This window comes from Scomber japonicus, chromosome 19, assembly GCF_027409825.1.
Source record: "Scomber japonicus isolate fScoJap1 chromosome 19, fScoJap1.pri, whole genome shotgun sequence".
NCBI classification, from domain to species: Eukaryota; Metazoa; Chordata; class Actinopteri; order Scombriformes; family Scombridae; genus Scomber; species Scomber japonicus.
The window spans coordinates 18,913,003-18,930,435 of NC_070596.1; the positions used below are offsets into that span (position 1 = coordinate 18,913,003).

The 17,433-nt window shown below is 38.5% G+C and overlaps 1 protein-coding gene across 1 annotated transcript in view; it reads right to left on the bottom strand.

Moving 5' to 3' along the window:
* brinp1 (bone morphogenetic protein/retinoic acid inducible neural-specific 1) overlaps positions 1-10,368 on the bottom strand; it is an 88,605-nt gene extending 78,237 nt beyond the window's left edge. The window contains exon 1 of the mRNA XM_053340097.1: positions 10,151-10,368. Coding sequence (XP_053196072.1) covers positions 10,151-10,368 — 218 coding nt within the window. The remainder of the gene's footprint in view (positions 1-10,150) is intronic.
* Positions 10,369-17,433: the final 7,065 nt, after the last annotated feature.

A 17,433-nucleotide genomic window follows, 5' to 3' on the forward strand; every position in this document is an offset into this window, starting at 1 on the left:
ATTTTCAGTGTTTTGCTGGAAGTGAACTGACTCAGATGTTCTGCAGGAGGCCTAGAATAAACCTTTTTGTATTTGTGTAGGTCACACAAACCCCCGAAGATGTACACTGACTGCAGGACAGAGGGGTACGAGAGGAAAAATACCTCTGCTGAGGTGTTCAGCAGAGATGCTGTGCAATGACTCAGATTGTGCAGAAAGCATTTCAAATCACATTCAACATATTCTGAGTTTACACCTGGGTATTTTTAAATAAATATTTACAGTTGTGCTACATGTCAAACATTGTCAAAGTTACTAAATTTTATGAAAAATGTGTTTGTTATGTAAAAATGCATCCTGAAAGTTAAAAGCTCATGAGCCTCTGATGTTACATTTACTTCCTGGTTAAAGTGATTTCAAATTGTTTGTGCATGCCCACAAATGGTCATCAGTTATGTCTCCTTTATAAGGTCGTTCCATGGGTTGTTCACTTTGTCCACTTGCATAGTCGGATTGTATTATATAGCTCAAACTTGTACGGATGTATTTTAAAAGCAGACTTTTGAGTAAAGATCAAGAAAAAGAAGCAAAATCTACTACTACTGTTTATTTATGTAGCCTCCAGAGCTGGAGGAGATTCACAAAGCTAGCCAATCAGAATAGCGTGGACTAATTCCAAAGGGGGCCTTACAGAGACATAAACCGTAAAGGCCTGTTTCAGACAGAGGCCAGTATAAGTAAGGGGTTTGTTTTTTCATCATGCAAAGATACCAGTAGAATATTAATATAGACCTGAAAATGTGCATGATATGTCTCCAGTACAGTTTCCATTTATTTGATACACTTAATTCTTGACTGACATCTCCCTGACCCTCCTGTGGTAGTTGTTTTGTACCTGCACCAGCTTTGATTCTGCTGAATATATGGTGTTTTGGTACCTCAGACCTCAGCTCCAACTAACCTTAACCTTAAACAAGGTGTAATCAGCCCACCTCTGTGGGCTGACAACATAGTTAAAACATAAAATATAAACTAAAGAATAGCAGAACTGTCAGTGTCTAATGAGACAGTCCTTGGGCTTTACTTTTGTGGATTAAAAGTCAGCAAGAGTTCAGTGTAGTCAATGAGCACAGTTTAATTGAATTTGTGGCAAATGTGATATCATTAGAATTATTATTATATATTCCTGATATTTTTCTGAAAGTGTACACACTTTCATAGAATATTTATTATGATTAAGCAGCTTGAAGTGGTAATATGAGACATAGCATAGATGCTTCAGTATCTCCTCACCAGAGCTTGTTGCTCTTGTGGTGATGTTGTATTGCCAGTCTCATGGGAGAGTGGCACAGGCGTCCCACGCAGTGAATTAGTCAGTACTTAACCCTGACAGTTTCTTCTAGCCTCCTGTTTCTCCTCTAATTACCATCCCTTCCTTGCCAGTAATTAAGTCGTCCCACAGCGGGGGCTTTTTACCACTAGGTTGGAGAAGGGAAGTGGCATGGAGTCCCTCCCCATATCAGCTCCTGTTGATTCTCCCATACAGCTGAGCAATGCAGATCAAGTATCAGCACTGCTCCAGTGATTGTAATTGCAATGTAGCCCCAGGATAACAATATGTGTATTTGCATGTGTACATTTGTTTCCATGTGTAAAGAGAAAGATGCAGAATGTAAATATTATTCCCATGTAAAGTAACTTTGTCATGTTGCACAAATGGTGCTACGTTTTATTTGATTTTCATACACAATTCATGTCTGTGATATTTTCTGTGCCCCCCAGCACAAACATTAGGTCTCTATTTTGTTTACAAAAGAGCATAATTGCCCAATTGGTGCACAACAGAGGCAACTCCAGAGATTTAAGCTATGCCGGAATTTCAGCTTGCCTGACTGGCCAAGGCGAATGCTTGAAACCTAAGAGTTGGAAGTGGTTACTGCTTCAGTCAGCAAATGGGAATTCACGTCTGCTGCCAGAGTGTGAGGTGACAGCCAAGATTCTCTTTGGTGACAGCTTGTTGATGAGCCATCTAATCAAAAAAAATTTCGATTCAGTCACCTCATAGCAGTGTCACATAGAAAATGTGCAATAAACTGTATATATTTTACAGCATTGATTTATTTAATTTTTTTAGAATGCTGGTTGAGGTTGGCACGTCAGGCAATACTTTCGAGACTGTGCTGAGTTCAAGCTGAAGGGAAAAATCCAACACCCTGGATTGCTTAAAAACATGATATAAATGAAGAAGAAACTTTTTATGGTTATCTCACTTATTTGCTGGAAATACTTACACTTACTTGAAATATCATCTTAAGTTACACAAACAAAAGTTTAGTGTCCCCCCCCCCCCCTTTGAAATATCATCTTAAGTTACACAAACAAGTTTAGTGTCGTCCCCCCCCCCCCTTTATTTAGATAGCTGATCGCCGAGAGCTGACAAGACATGACTTGCAGGAAAGATTTATGGCTGGACACAAATCAGGGATTTTACAATTACATGGTCGGCATCTTCAGCCCCCAGGCCACCAGGATTCCTGTTTACACTTTTCTACAAATAAAAACAGGTGCCATATGGCAGATGGAAGCTGTAGGATAATATGAGATAATGTCAAGTTTCTGAATTAAAGTATATTTCATATTATAGATAGGCAGAAGATAAAATAGTATTAAACCATGTTATCCTTTTGCTGGTGGCATGGTTATTAATTTAGATATATTATTACTCCACATTTAAACTGACTCAAACAAAAAGTTGTGTCCTGTCACTGCTGAAAAACGAAGAGAAAACTTCTGTCACCCATCTTGTCACAGTGAGCAGCGGTAAATGTAAGAATAAAAATAGTGAAATCTTAAGTATATATCTAGTTGCCTAAAATCAATGTCTAAACCTTAGTTATAAGTAGAAGACATTTTGACAGATGACAGATTTTCTAAGCACAGCTGTGATGAAATGCAGAGATGGCTTTAATAATAAATTGCTTTTGTTGTTTTTTGTTCGTGAGAGAGAGGTGCACTTGAGTACACAGTATGTGTGAGTCATCTGAGCCACTCCAATGCCTCAGTCGGGCAGCTCTTCCTCACCTTGACTATGACCTCACTGCCAGCGTACCTGTCCACATCCCCATTCCTTGTTTTGATGCTGAACTTGCTGGACCCCCTCCATGTCTCTAGTACTTACATACAATTTCTTTATCACACGCTTTTAGCACCTTCCTGTCTCACCATCTAATGGCATCTCAGACCCCTCAATGTCTTCATCCTCTTTCTTAAGTCTGTTTCATCCCTCTTTACTTCCTGACTGCCGCTCTCCTTCTCTTCCTTTGGCTACAGCGGCTGCAGACTGCTGAATTAAACATTGCTGCAGCTTCTCTCAGCAAATGTGCCGACTACATCAAATCCGCCTTCCCTCGCTCTATCCAATTACAGATGGCTCATCCAAACTAATTCAAGACCTGAGTCGGACAAATGTTACACCTTGTTTTCTGTTTAAAACAAATGGGGCCCAGATCAGCACTGACAGACACATCCACACTGAACCACACAGGAGGATTCAATGTGTTTTTGTCATCATTCCTTGTTCATGACACACACTATATGACTGCAACAGACGATTCTTTATTCATAACACTTTTTTTTTTAAAAGAGAACAAAAAATTGGGAGAAAAAATGTGAAATGAGTCTCAAGATGCTGTTTGATGAAGAGTTAAAATTAGAGACTGAATAGAAGAAGTTGTTTGCACATGCAAATTAAAGCTGCAGATTATTCTGCTGTTCAAGTGGTTGTCTGTGGACTGATTATCGTTAAGAATAATTAATGTTAGGAAGGAAATGTTCAGTTAGAGATATGCATAATGTGCTTGCATTAAACACAATCATGCCATGACTGTCAAATATTGCGTCAAACACTGGTTTGATGTAGGGGCGGCACTAGTTGGAGGATGTAGGTAAATTTCAAATATCCATGTTATAAATACCTAAATGAATATAAAAACTATGATAATTCATATGAATTCAGAATAGAATTTTATGTGCTATTAAAGTTAAAGTTAGGGAACTCGTCTTGGCTAGAGGTAAACAAATTGTGCAACATTTCCTGTGCCACCTCTCCTATGTTACTGAGAACATGCACACACTGCTAATCTGGCTACTACCTTACTTATAACAAACATTCTGTAAATGAGTGACTCAACACTGCTCCTAGTCTTATGTTGTACAAAGCTGTACTTTTGTGTCTGTAATCTTGGAGGTAAGGGACATATAAAAGTGAAAACTGAAATAGAAACTACAATAAGGGTCTCTTTATGCACACCAGGGGCATATGCAAAAAAATGGGGCTTGAAATATTTGTCTGTCATTTCCCACAAAAAACTGAGATTCATAAAAACAAACTTGATGGGATAACATGTGGAATGCACAAAAACTCAGACTACTACATACAAACATTTTGGAGACAGACGAAATTGGCAATGCAGATGGTGAGGTGGTGCATTGAAGCCAGATTGTATAATGATTCCCCTCACACATTTAATCTCACTTAATATCAAATGTTAATAATAGATCCACTTTATCATTAACATTCAAGCCAGCAGTGTTACTTGTGCTTGTGCTCGTAGTAAGCCATAACTATTCCCTAAGCACCTTTCAATTTTAAGATATAAGCCAACTCAATCTTAACCAGTTTCATCTGTGATTTATTATTGAACTATTAATGAAAGATTGAGCGCAATGCGCTGTCTCATCATCACATTCCCATCCCCCAGGCCGCAGAGGAGAGGGCCGGGCTGTGTGGAACTCGCACTCATGGTCAGTTGTGGTGCAGTACAGAGCACTACTGAAAAGCCAGGATGATGCCAGGAAGTGGCAGGTGGCAGGGTTCTGGAAAGTCTGGCTTGCCTTCCCCCAATATATGAATAAACTGATTCCTTTTCACCTCAACCATGTTTGCTAACTAATATAATAATCAGTTGTAAGATTAAAGATTACATCAAAAATATGTAAAGAATTGAAAAACTGAGCACTGATAGATTTTTAATAATATCTTCTAATAATGTGCATAAATCACCAAGTTCGACATTAGTTTTCATGTAGTTCAAAATCAGGGGAGATTACTGCAGCGATCACACGACTGTGCTGTGAGGAGCACAGAATATACTGCCACACATACTCTGCTTTCCCCAGTCACCTCAACCCCCACTACATCGTCACCACCTGCACTCATATATTGATTATGTAAATTAGACAAACACTGTATGCTGGATTTTGGAGTAAATATAAATAAATACCATGTTTATTGTATTTTAGATATTGAGCGTGTGGTCTCATCAGTTATGTATTTGTCTATATACAGTAGATGCTCAACAAATACCAAGCGGGGAGCTTCGGTGTCCCTGTGCCTCCACTAGTCCATACCTCCATGTCTGACTGCCTTGTTTAATTTTGGGAATTGTTTTATTTGTTGCAGCGACTGCATTAACAGCTGCTGTAACCTCCAGCCTCTCAAGCTTTCTTCTGTTACTGCTGCTGTTCTCCACATGAACAATATGTAGTCATTAGTCATTCAGGTCTTTTGCATTGATGAGTTATGGTTAATTGTGGGAGAGTAAGGGGTGTGATATGAAGTACGGCCACCTGTGCACATTTTCAAGTTGTTTGTAATCTATAAAGGCAATAAATACTTGCATTCATGGGGGCAACACGGTTTTATAAATGTAATTACTTTTTTGCGTACATCATTTGAGGCTTTTGTGCACACCTACATATGCGGTATGGATCCTACTGTTTCATAAATGAAGCCATGATGAAGACTAAATGTTGTGTCTGCTACAGAGTGTTGTGAATTTGTATTACTGTGAGTTAATATTTTCTACTTATAACTCCTTCTCTTGCCCACATCGCTGATCTGTCTGCCCAAAATCCCACAATGCTTTGAGAGGTGAATCACTAATTCCATAGAAAAAATATTGGGGCAAACTTCAGTAAAGTACACTTCAGTTCAGTTCTGAAGTTCACTGACTACTGTACCAGATGGATGATCACTAAAAAAACTAGAGGTTAATGTGTATAGATCTGCAACTAACAATTATTTTCATTATGTATTAATTTGATTAATATCTCAATTAATTGTTTTGTCTATAAAATTTCAGAAAACCTCCTGTTCTAATTTCTCAGATTTTACACCTTTAAATGTCTTACTTTGTTTGAACAGTCCAAACCTAGACATTCAGGCTACTACAATGTATGACTTAGTTGTAAAGCACTTTAAGCTGTATTCTTGTATGTAAGGCGCTACATAAATATTATCATTATTATTTAAAGTAAGTCTTCATGTTTAAGAAACTAAAGTAAGCTAATGTAATGTAAAACAATCACTTGATCCGGGAGGCTCTTGCACTTGACTTCTTAGCTAGCTAGTTATTAGCTTCAGAAATGGTGACGAATATTTTTGAGTAGGGAACTCTGTGGATATAACAGTAGACTATTCAAAAGCAGCTTGTATCCTCATAACAGACTGAAAGAGAATGAAGACAGAAATACAGGCCAACACAGATAAGATAACTAAGATAGTACTGAAGCTCACATAACACTGGATGAGGAGAGGCAGGCGATTAAAGAGAAATATTAAAATGAAAATCATAGTGTTCTTTGAGCAGAGCTATAGCCATTTTGGTCAAATATGTATGTGCAAGCAATCTCCAAAGGTTTTAATGAGACAGTTACTTCGTATAGTGATAACAGATATTATAGCATTTGCAATTATCTGAAACAGTGCAGTAAAAGTTACAATGGCTCAATTTTCCTTTTTAATTGAGTCTGTGTCTGACATGTACTGTATAGTTTATCTTATTAGAGTGTACATAATTTTAACCGATTCAGTCAGTACTTGCAGTGCATGTAGAACCATTTTTTGTATACTTTTTAAATAAAAAAGTGCAACAATTGATCTGTTTTTGTTATTACTGTCAACAACATGTTGGTTTTAGTTTAATTTCAATGTATTTCATTATACACAGATCATTACTTGAATAGATTTTGAGCATATGATGATCCCTTGTCCAGTGACAAGAGTAGTTCTATCAACCCTCTCCATTCATTCGATTCAGCATGGTTTTTCAAAGTGTGATCAATCAGAGCTATGCATTTTCATAAATGTTTTATTCTAAATAACAACCTCCATCTCGCTTCTTTGATTACAGTGCAATGCTGATTTGAGGCCTTTAAAATGCATTAATGGCTACCAGATTTGCATTTATATTGGATTTTCACACAGACACACAAGAACCTGAGATAGAGCTCTGCGAACAAAGACCTAACAGAGAACACGCATCATCTGAAACACATTCAACCCCATAATAGAGTACAAGCAACAGAACGAGAGATGCTAGTCTGAGCAAAACAGGCCATCGAATTTCACCCCTAACTGAAGCACACAGTGATAACACATTATTCAGCTCCAGGTCTAATACAGAAGCAGTATGCAGCCAGCAGTGGATGTGGCTTTCTTGTGTCTGATGACTGCAATACAGGAAATGTACACTTATGCATATGATAAAGGGGGATGAAGCTCAGCTTGAAGATTGCAGTCAACTGTGACACAGTGCTGACAATTACCTATGTAAAACCCACTCTAATAATTTCTTTAAGAGACATAAGTCTATCAGGACAGAATAATTGGTGTCTTATGGTGTGTCTTTCCCCTTCAAGCGACAGTGACCTTTTCAGTGCTCATGACAAGAGGCTGGCAACTCCTAAATCTGTGTTTATCCTTCGAATTAGGCGAAGTGCCCGTGTTATTAAAGATGGGGCAGATTTGTTTGTTGCTGATCAGGTTGGCATTGTCCACGCAGCGTGCCTCCTGGGTAATCTCTCTTGATAAGAGGAATGGATGCTTTGTCTCTCCGCAAATCTGATTCAACCACTTTCCACCACTAAATCGTCGAGGCAGAGAAAGTCTCTAGGGAAATTTACAAAGCGATTCAGTCCTCATTGCTGGTTAGAGTAGAGCACGGCTGGGCAATCATGTGCCGAAGAGGACCGGGGGTATGTATGATTTCATTCCAACCAAACACTACACCAGCTGATGTCACTGATTTCCTCCCCTTTCTGGTTGAAGATGCACTAATCATTGAAATTAACTGGTGGTCCAAGTTGAAATGAAAATCCTTAAACACTTGCACCTTTGGGAGGCCATTTTACACCCCTGCCTCAAATACTGTATATTATTTACCAAATATGTTGGGGTTTTTTTCATGCTCCAAAGCATATTTAATTTAGTCCACTAATACAGTCATACAGTTCACTGCACTGTATTCTACAGCATATACTGCATATTATAATAGGGGATACTGTACTGTATAGGTTCAAGAGGGAACGCACTCAGAACACAGCTAAGTAAACAAAAGATACTTGACTTTGTCTGGCAGTCATGGAGATGTCGGATAAATGTGACTGTGGATTGTTGATTGTTGTCTCTTCATTTTTAATGAGAAATACATCAAAAATGTCCCGCTCTTAATGCAATATTTAATTGTCTTGTCATGGGGAAAGCGATACCTTACAGTGATGGCTGAATCTGATGCCACTAATGGTTTGTTATGAGGGAGAAACAACGGGTGCCACCTGGGCTCAGCAACGTTCCCAGTAGCACCCAACATGCAAACACACACTCTCTGCTTTAATAAATCACTGCAGCATCATAGGCAGCACTCGACGCTGCTGTACAGTGTCTGTGGAAAGCGGCTTCAGAAGTTTTGCCTCTGAGATTCATGTCTGTGCAACATCCCGTTCTGTCAAGATACACATTATGCAAATGCATTGTTTACTGTTCATGTGACAATATCAAGGCAGTGGGGACCAGGGGCTATGGCAAGTTACCAAGAGAGATGGAGGAGGGAGAAAGAACAAACTCAGTGAAAGAATTGCCAAAGGAATGTGGCAAATGACTCGACTGTCTTATTCTGTCTCGGTCTTTCAATAATTTGAGTTAGCAGACTGTAGAGGGATGCAAGGAAATCAAAGCAGAGCATTCTGAGAAAGAAGGTTTCTAGCCATCTAACTACTGCCTATATCTCTGTATGAGCAGGTTTCTCATGCAAAGCTACAGAGTAAATTACAAGATGGAAAATACCCTGTTGTAGTTATTAAATGTCAAACTGTATTATTTAATCACAAGTAAAAAAGGTAAGATAAAAGTTGTGTATTGACAGTAGAAATCAATGATGTGTCTATGGATGTGACATTGAAATGTTTCACAGCTGCAGTATCAGTCAAAAGTGAGAAAGTGTCCTAATACATTTTAGGGCAGAGTTAACATAAAAACTGATACATAATCGTTACCTATATTGAAAGTTATAAATAGTATAAATAGATAAAGTCATTTACATGTTTTCTATCGTGGTGTGTTTTAACACGTTTATCCCTTAACACTTTTAATATTTGGTGGTGTTACACCTTTTAATGCATATGTGCCAAAAAATATACAACATATTTGGTTAATCAATAGCAAGCTAAAATTGGTAGGGTTATCAATAATATTTTTCAGGTGTTTCAATGTAATTGTGTCTTACACAGCTTGCCATTATTTTAAAGAGGCATTCCATCAATTTTACACATTATGGTCAGTTTACAGTACCTGTGAAAACAGATCAATTATATTGTCTTTGTTTCTGCAGAAATCTTTCTAAAAAGCTATATGATTCTGCATATTTGGATTATGATCCACACTAGGGAATAAACAGCAGGATATATTTTATCCCCACTCCCCTACTGCACTTGAGCAGTGTACTTGATTTTGATTTTGATTTATTTATTTATTTTTTTAAATGAGGCCAATTAAGTGTGACAAACTTCTTGGCTATGTTATGATCATTATTACTTTCTTATTGCGTGTCATTCAAACAGGTCCAAAATATAAACTTTTTTTCTCTTAGCTACAGTATAGCCCAAAAAGCAACATCTTAGCTTTTAGAGTTTTTCATTAATATAAGAAAAAGCAAAAGATGTTCACAGTGCTGAGAGTGACTGCATGTAAATATAAAAAATGCACACTTAATAGGTTAAAAATGAACATTGTGAAGCTTTTTGCAACTAAAACCTCAAAATAGATGGTACATTTAAATAGACAGTCTCTTAAGAAGTGTGTGTGGCATCAGTACACAGCTGAAAGTGAACTCACCTATAAATTTTATATCTGGTCGTAAATCCTTGGCGGAATCTTTCCACAAAGGACAGATAACTACGAGAGTGGTGGAAAGGTCCACGGTCAGAGATGAGCCAGTCATATTGCTTGGTGACATGTTGCTCAGTTGCCAACGGGTCCTGGCGGGAAGACTGAACTGTTATATGGTCCCATATAAACAGGAAGCAGATGACCTCAATAAACCTCCAGTTCATGCTTTTTTTTAAGCCGCTCTCTGTTCATTCTCGCTCCATTACGTGGAGACCTGATGGGAGAGAGAAGAAGGGAGGGGGGTGGGGGGAGGGGGCAGAGAAGAGAGCTGTTAGATGACAAAGTCTATTTTAGCTGTACAAGAGGGTGTCACAGAGTTAGGTTAATTGTGCTGTACTGAACAAATAAGATAGTGCCCTTGTCATTGTCATTTTACTGTGACATGATGTGTATTTATTTTCTGCTCTTTCTAAGATTGTTCACCCTTCATGTCTCCCTGGAGATTTTTTAGAAAGCCACATAGCTTTTGCCTTTCCAAGGACTGCTCCAAGGACTATTACCCTTTTGCAAATGAGCATAGACTACATCCTCAGTTGTTTGGCTGTCTTTTTCCCCTTCTAATTGGTGTCATGATAATTTCTGACAAGGTTAGAGGGCTGCTTTATGATATGTTATGACACCCAGCCACTAATGTGGAAAAACACTATCTCCCTTTACCCACTGGTGTCAATTACTGCTAGAAGAAATGTTCAACTATTGACTTGCAACTTCATGGATTGTTGAAAATAATGTGATACAAACTGTTGCTGTTTTCATCAAATGCAAAAAAGACCTCAATTTAATTCTACTAAAGCTGCTAGAGATTGTTGATACAAGTGTATTATTGCCCTCAATGTAACAAAATGACATTATAATGCTTAACATGTCCCTTTGTCCATAAATATTTTAGAGACAAAGCATTATTAAAAAACTGGACACACAAATCAGCACAGTAGGAATGTGTAAGAACATGGACAAACAAATCTCAGGGTTAGATTTAGGTTTATGTTTCTTAATTTAACAATCCTAAAGGGCAGCAGTTAAAGGTATACTATGCAGGATTTTCCCTAAAAAATGAAAAATAAAAAACAGACTCATAGACAATTATGTCACAGCAGACAGGATGAAGCAAAGTCCAGGAATATGGCACCTTCCTGCAGGGGTGTGTGGAGTTGTGGGTGTGTTTATTTTTGCATTAGAACATAACCATCATGGAAAAATCTGAACATTTTTTATTTTTTTATTTTATCCCTTTGTTCTCACCAGCCCTGTGCACCCTCTTCACCCACTCTCTAGCTTGCTCGACCACTGCTGTTCTCACTCTCTTGCTCACTTGAGAGGAGGGGCCAACTTTGAATGCTGTTTGTTTAAAAACACCAATCCACAATCTGACATACTATACCTTTAAAATGCACCTATTCCTGCTTGGATTGAGCATATTAGTATTGATGTTAGGAAGGCAATACAAAGACTAATAACATATTGAATAATGTTTATTCTATATTTGATGTAAATATCAGCACTACAATATTATTATACATGTATTTCCAGTTTAAATATCCTTGAAGAAAAAAAGCCTTTACACTGCAGTAAAATACAGCCTCTAACATCCTCACATCCTGTTTAATGGACAAAGATGAAAAAAAAAAATCTTACTAAATATTTACTATTTCAAACCCAACAGTGGAAAAATACATGCCCTCACTGTTCAGTGACTGTGAACATTATTATCCACTTGGCAGTGAAATTGTCTCTTACTTACTGATAAGGAAACGATTTTCATCAGTAATTGCATATAAGAACTTTGGCCCCTGGCCGTGGGGCACCCAACAGTGTGCTATCAAGTGCTACTGTATGCAAAAATTATTTCCCCTGTCATGGTTTATTACACAATAACACATCATAAAAGAGCAGGGAAAATTTAATGGGCCTAATCTTTTTCTGTTAAATAGATGATGGACTACTTGATTGCAAAAGTTAAAGAAATCACAGTGGCATACTTAAAAAGAGATTTTCGTGTTACAGTACGGTTAAGAGTTCTTCATGACGGAATGGGGTGTACTCAAGACAGCAAATATATAGTTGATTCAGGTTGCTAACATATAGCTCCAATGATTCAACAATATTAGTATTGGACAATGAAATCCAGATATAACATTAACTATTCTAATGCAACTGACGGTAACACAGTGACCTTATGTCTTTTTTACTGGAAGGGTAGTCGCTGCCGGGGTGATGGTGACGTGCCCGAGAGAGGAAAGTAATGCCATATGGCAAGTGACTGAAGTGAATCTGAGAAGGAGAGCTAATGCTAACTTCCAGTCATTTTTATGCATCGATTTATGAGTAAAGACCCTATTTGTACTAGTGTAGAAGTTTGATAACAATCCAGGCATTATTAGTGGGGTAATTTACCAGATACACTGGTGGTCCCGTTAGCGTCTGTACTAAGCCATTCAGCTGATGGTTCTAACTCCACTATTTTCCGACCAAATAAAAAAAAACGGACGAGGCGGTGTTTAGATAGACCACATGGTGCATATGACACTACGTCAAAATTACACAGAACCATCGCTTTAATGGCTTTGCGAAGCTGTACTTGGGCAGAGCAGTCTTTTGAGCTAAATGATAATGTCAGCATGCTAGCGCAGTGCTTACCGTGACAATTCTATCATGTTTCTATCATGTTCATATTTAGCAGGTGAAATGTTTGCCAGGTTCATCATTTCAGTTTAGCATGTTAGCACACTAACCTTTGCTAATTAGGACTAAACACAAGTATAGTGTAGGCCCTAATGGGAATACCTTTTGTTGTATTTTGTAATGAACCGAAGTATTGGACGGATCGGCGGATTACCAGGATTCATTGTCAAGGAACCATGAATGTCTGTACCAAATTTCATGGAAATCCATTTAACTTTTTAAATATCTATGTGGACCTTTAGTTGGAACCACAAACTTCACAGAGTCAGTCAGAGCTGGTAGATTAACATTTTACCAAGTTTACTCATGCTAGCAAATCTGAGTTTGCCAACAACACCACATGGTAGTTCATCATAGACAACTGGTATTGAACAAAAGCCAAGCTAATTGTGGATGGCAACCATCATTTTTTGAGTAGATGACTAACTGTAAATACAGTCACATATTTGCAGGAAATGGAGAGCAAACAATACACTAGGCATTAGTATGACACAATGATTGTCAGCATGTTAAAGGAGTGCCCACAGTTACAATATAAAAACATGCATCTCTCTCTCTCTCTCTCTCTCTCTCTCTCTCTCTCTCTCTCTCTCTCTCTCTCTCTCTCTCTCTCTCTCTATGTTTCACGCAAACACAATTTACCTTCATATGTTATTAAAGATGATACATTGATCACATTACTTACTAACTTCTCTCCTCACAATTGCATACTGAAATTGAACCCTGAAGTTAATTAGTGTGTGCTCGATTGCTTCACTACAATGAAAATCAGTTCTGCAGTTGACCATGAGGCTTTTTCTGCCACCTATGGCGTCAATGCTGTCTGAATCCTTGAAACCTCCTGCAGTGGATATATTTACATTCATACATGATGAGAGTAAACCCACATTCTATAAACCAAGTTCCTATGTGTATATTATAATCTATTTTATACCGACAGAAACGTATATTCATCCTGTCAGATTTTCTGCTTGTTTGCTTTGTGATTTCTGCATCTAAGAATTATGAAACCTTAAACTAGAATGCATTGCTTGACAAAAGGGACTTAGATTGAATCAACAGCACCACATGCAGTATATGAGTCATCATGGCCATTCAGCTCTCATGATGACGTACTGTATGGTGTTATCTATTATTTATGATAAATCCTTTCTTTGTAATTGGCAAAAAGAATCAGAAGAAACGCCTGTGAATTGATCAGAATGAATATAATGCATATTCACATCCCAATCTGAAGGCCCCACTTACAGTATGGAATAAATTCACTCTGGTCCAAAACAGTGTCAATATGGGGTGGGGGTATGGACATTTGCTATTTTTGGGGGCTATTGTCATGTGGGCCAGTACTCGCATTCTTCCTTTTAAAAGATGCATACACTTGGTACTCTTTTGGTTTAAATAAAAGCTACAGAAAACTACCAGGAGCATTTACCACACACAAAAAAGTTGATCTTTAAATGCCAGACATGCTGACTTACCAATAGCAAATACGCAGCTCTGTAAATACACCACTGAAGGCTGTTGATGTTACAGTATATTAACTTGGGAGGAGATAACACACTTGGTTAATAATTGTTGCTCAGGTCCTAAGAGAACTGTTGTCCGCTGTGGGAAACAGTTCAATGCCATCAGAAGGAGAGCCAAATAATTTGGCGGAGAACTGCAGGGACAGTTTAACAACTGGATGGGGGCCATCCAATAGTCAATCCCTCACCCGTATGGATGATCTGACTGCAAATGGTTGGAGGTTAGTATTTAAAGATTTATCCATAACACCCCAAATCATGGCACCCATGTTGATGTTTTGAGAGGGAATCTGGGGATTTGGGGATGCTATCAACAGAATCAGCAATACTTCAGCTGAGACTATAAACTGCATACTGTACATGTCAATAATTAAGTTTTAAAAACAAAACAAAAATCCTGGGTTTGGTAAGAATTCAAATTGTTGCCACAGTACATAAAATATTTTACATGTACTGTGAAAAAAGTGAAACTTAATAAAAAAAAAAAATTTCTGCATGTTTTGAGAACATTACACACAATCCCTATGTCACACATGAGAAGCTAGCCAAGTTTCCCGCCTACACTGAGGTCGGAAGTGGCTAGAGAAAGAAGAGCATTACAAGCATTGGTGCCCTCTTCTTCCCAGATCTGCAATGAAGTGGATTTGGTATGTTCAAAAAGGAAATGGCTTCCTTGAGAGAGATGCTTAAGGCCAACCTTGCTATCACGAAGAGAGTGAGACATACAGGCACTTATTGCCATAAGAGAAAATGGAAGATAGGAAAGCTGCAGAGCCAATAATATCTTCCAGGGGATCTGCACCACCATCGAACGCCAAATTTGCTTTTTATTGTAAAAAAATATTATTGCTCTGTTGCATGAGATTATAACTTACAAGGATACCAAACCGTACATGCATTTCACAAATTAGCCTAGTGGGTACATCTAAAATATTCTTTATTTGTCTGTTATTTGCAGATTACTGTTATTTGCAGGGTGGATTAGTGAAACAGACAGAGGAAGAGACAGAGAGTGGATCACGTTTACCCTTGAATAAGCACGGTAAAAAGGGGAGGATGTCTGCTTCAGGAAATGACAAGACAGGACAAGGGAGGCTTGTTTTCTCCATCCTCTTTTTAAACAGGCTTATTCATGCTGCAACTCCTCCTCCATTCTGGTTCATTCAAGGGGATTCAATCTCCATTCTGGTCCCGTCACTAGCTTTTCCAATCAATTCCTCTCTCCCCTGTGTGGGGCCCTAAGTGTCCCTCTTTATTCTATAAAGTTCATAAGAATGGGGAGGCTTGTTCTCCTTATTTGTATTCTAAATCCCAGGGAGGCAAGAGATCAGAGTAGAATGGAGCCTTTTGCAGGGAGACAGGTAGACTCAAGGGAAGTCTACATTATCCATCTATCCATTGCGTATGTGTAACATCTGGTCACCAATAGGTGATATTTATTCCCTTCATTATTTGTCCCTGGAACTATATGGATATAAGCAGATGGAGTTCTCTCTGAACTGTTATCAGCCTGACTGCCTCAGAGCGATTTCATTCCCACTGTGATACAGGTATAATGTACGTACTGAAGCAAAACCTTTGACGTGAGGTTATGGATGGTTGGCAGCCTAAAAATGAATTTTTATACTCCTCTGGGTTATTTTAACATAGATCATATTAATATGACCTCAATGGGGCTGTGGGGTTATGTGAAAGTGACGCACGGGAATGACAGAATGAGGAGAGGTACAGAGTTGCAGAGTTGAGAGAGTAGCATTGCATCTGTATTTGCCAAATCAGTGTCACCTGAATTCTGAGAATTATTATTGCATAGCTCTCACCAATGTGTGGAAAGGCGTGGTAATGGGCTGCCACTTGCAATTGCTGGGAAGCAACAGAGAAATGGGAGGGTCAGCTGTGGCTAACTTCATTTGTACTGGATTCCCCCCTCACACCCACCCAATCTCCTGCTTTGGTCCTGTCGTGTCTTTAAAAAGGAATGCAGTGGCACCCTGACCTTCAGAATACATGGCTGAGCAAGCAACACTGTTTGATAATTACATTCTCTGGTTGGTCAGCAACCAATCAGCTCAGCTCGAGGATCAATGGCTGATTTTAAAGAGCAAACTAATTCACTAATGGTCAGAGTTATTCCAATTTACCTGGCTGCTGAATTATTGTGTTCAAATCTATTCTGGAGGGGGAAGGATCAATGCAAGCTGGGGGAGAAGAGCGGCGGAGGAGAGTCGGTTGCATCTGTCATGTGAAGCGGTGCAAGGAGTGTGCTGTGAGGCTTATTTGATAGTTGCCCATTTGAACAGCAGCAATGCGGGGGCTAAACAGGGACTGTCTCTGTCATAAAGCAAACTAATTAATAATGTTTCAGAGTAAGCATGAGACCAACCACTGTGGATGTTAAAGGTTTAAAGTTTTTGAGCGTGTGATGTGGATAAATGAAGCACATTGGCTAACCGAAGGGCAATTAAATTTAGCATGAAATAAAAATTTAATTCATTTGCTTCATGAGGGATTCTGCAGCAAGCGAAATAAAAACATTGTGACACTTGAATTATTATTTTTTTCCCAGGCTGATTTTTCCTTCCAATCTGTTATTTCAATACATAGTGCTCACCTATTCATTACTGTTGTGTGGTGAGCTGAATTGATTATCAGTAACATGTCTCTTAAACACATTAAGTGAAAAAGAGCATAGCAGTGGTGATTTGCGCCTATATTTGTCTCATTTCAGGAGAAGGTGGTTTGAGCTGATAGGAAAGACAGAAGGATTCTTCAGCCAGCATCAGAAGCTTTCACCAAACAGAATGAGATGCTTGCCAACGCAATCAGGCCATTTGTCACCACATCCACCACTGCTGCTGTATGCTACTGTGGCTGCGTTACAGATGAAGATTGATCATTTGTCAACTTGCAAATTGGCTTTCAAGTGCTTTCTCTAATTACTCTGTGGTTTTATTGATGAGAAACCACTGACTGCTTTCCTTCGATTTACCTCGCTGGTCACAGTCTTTGTTTTGAATATGT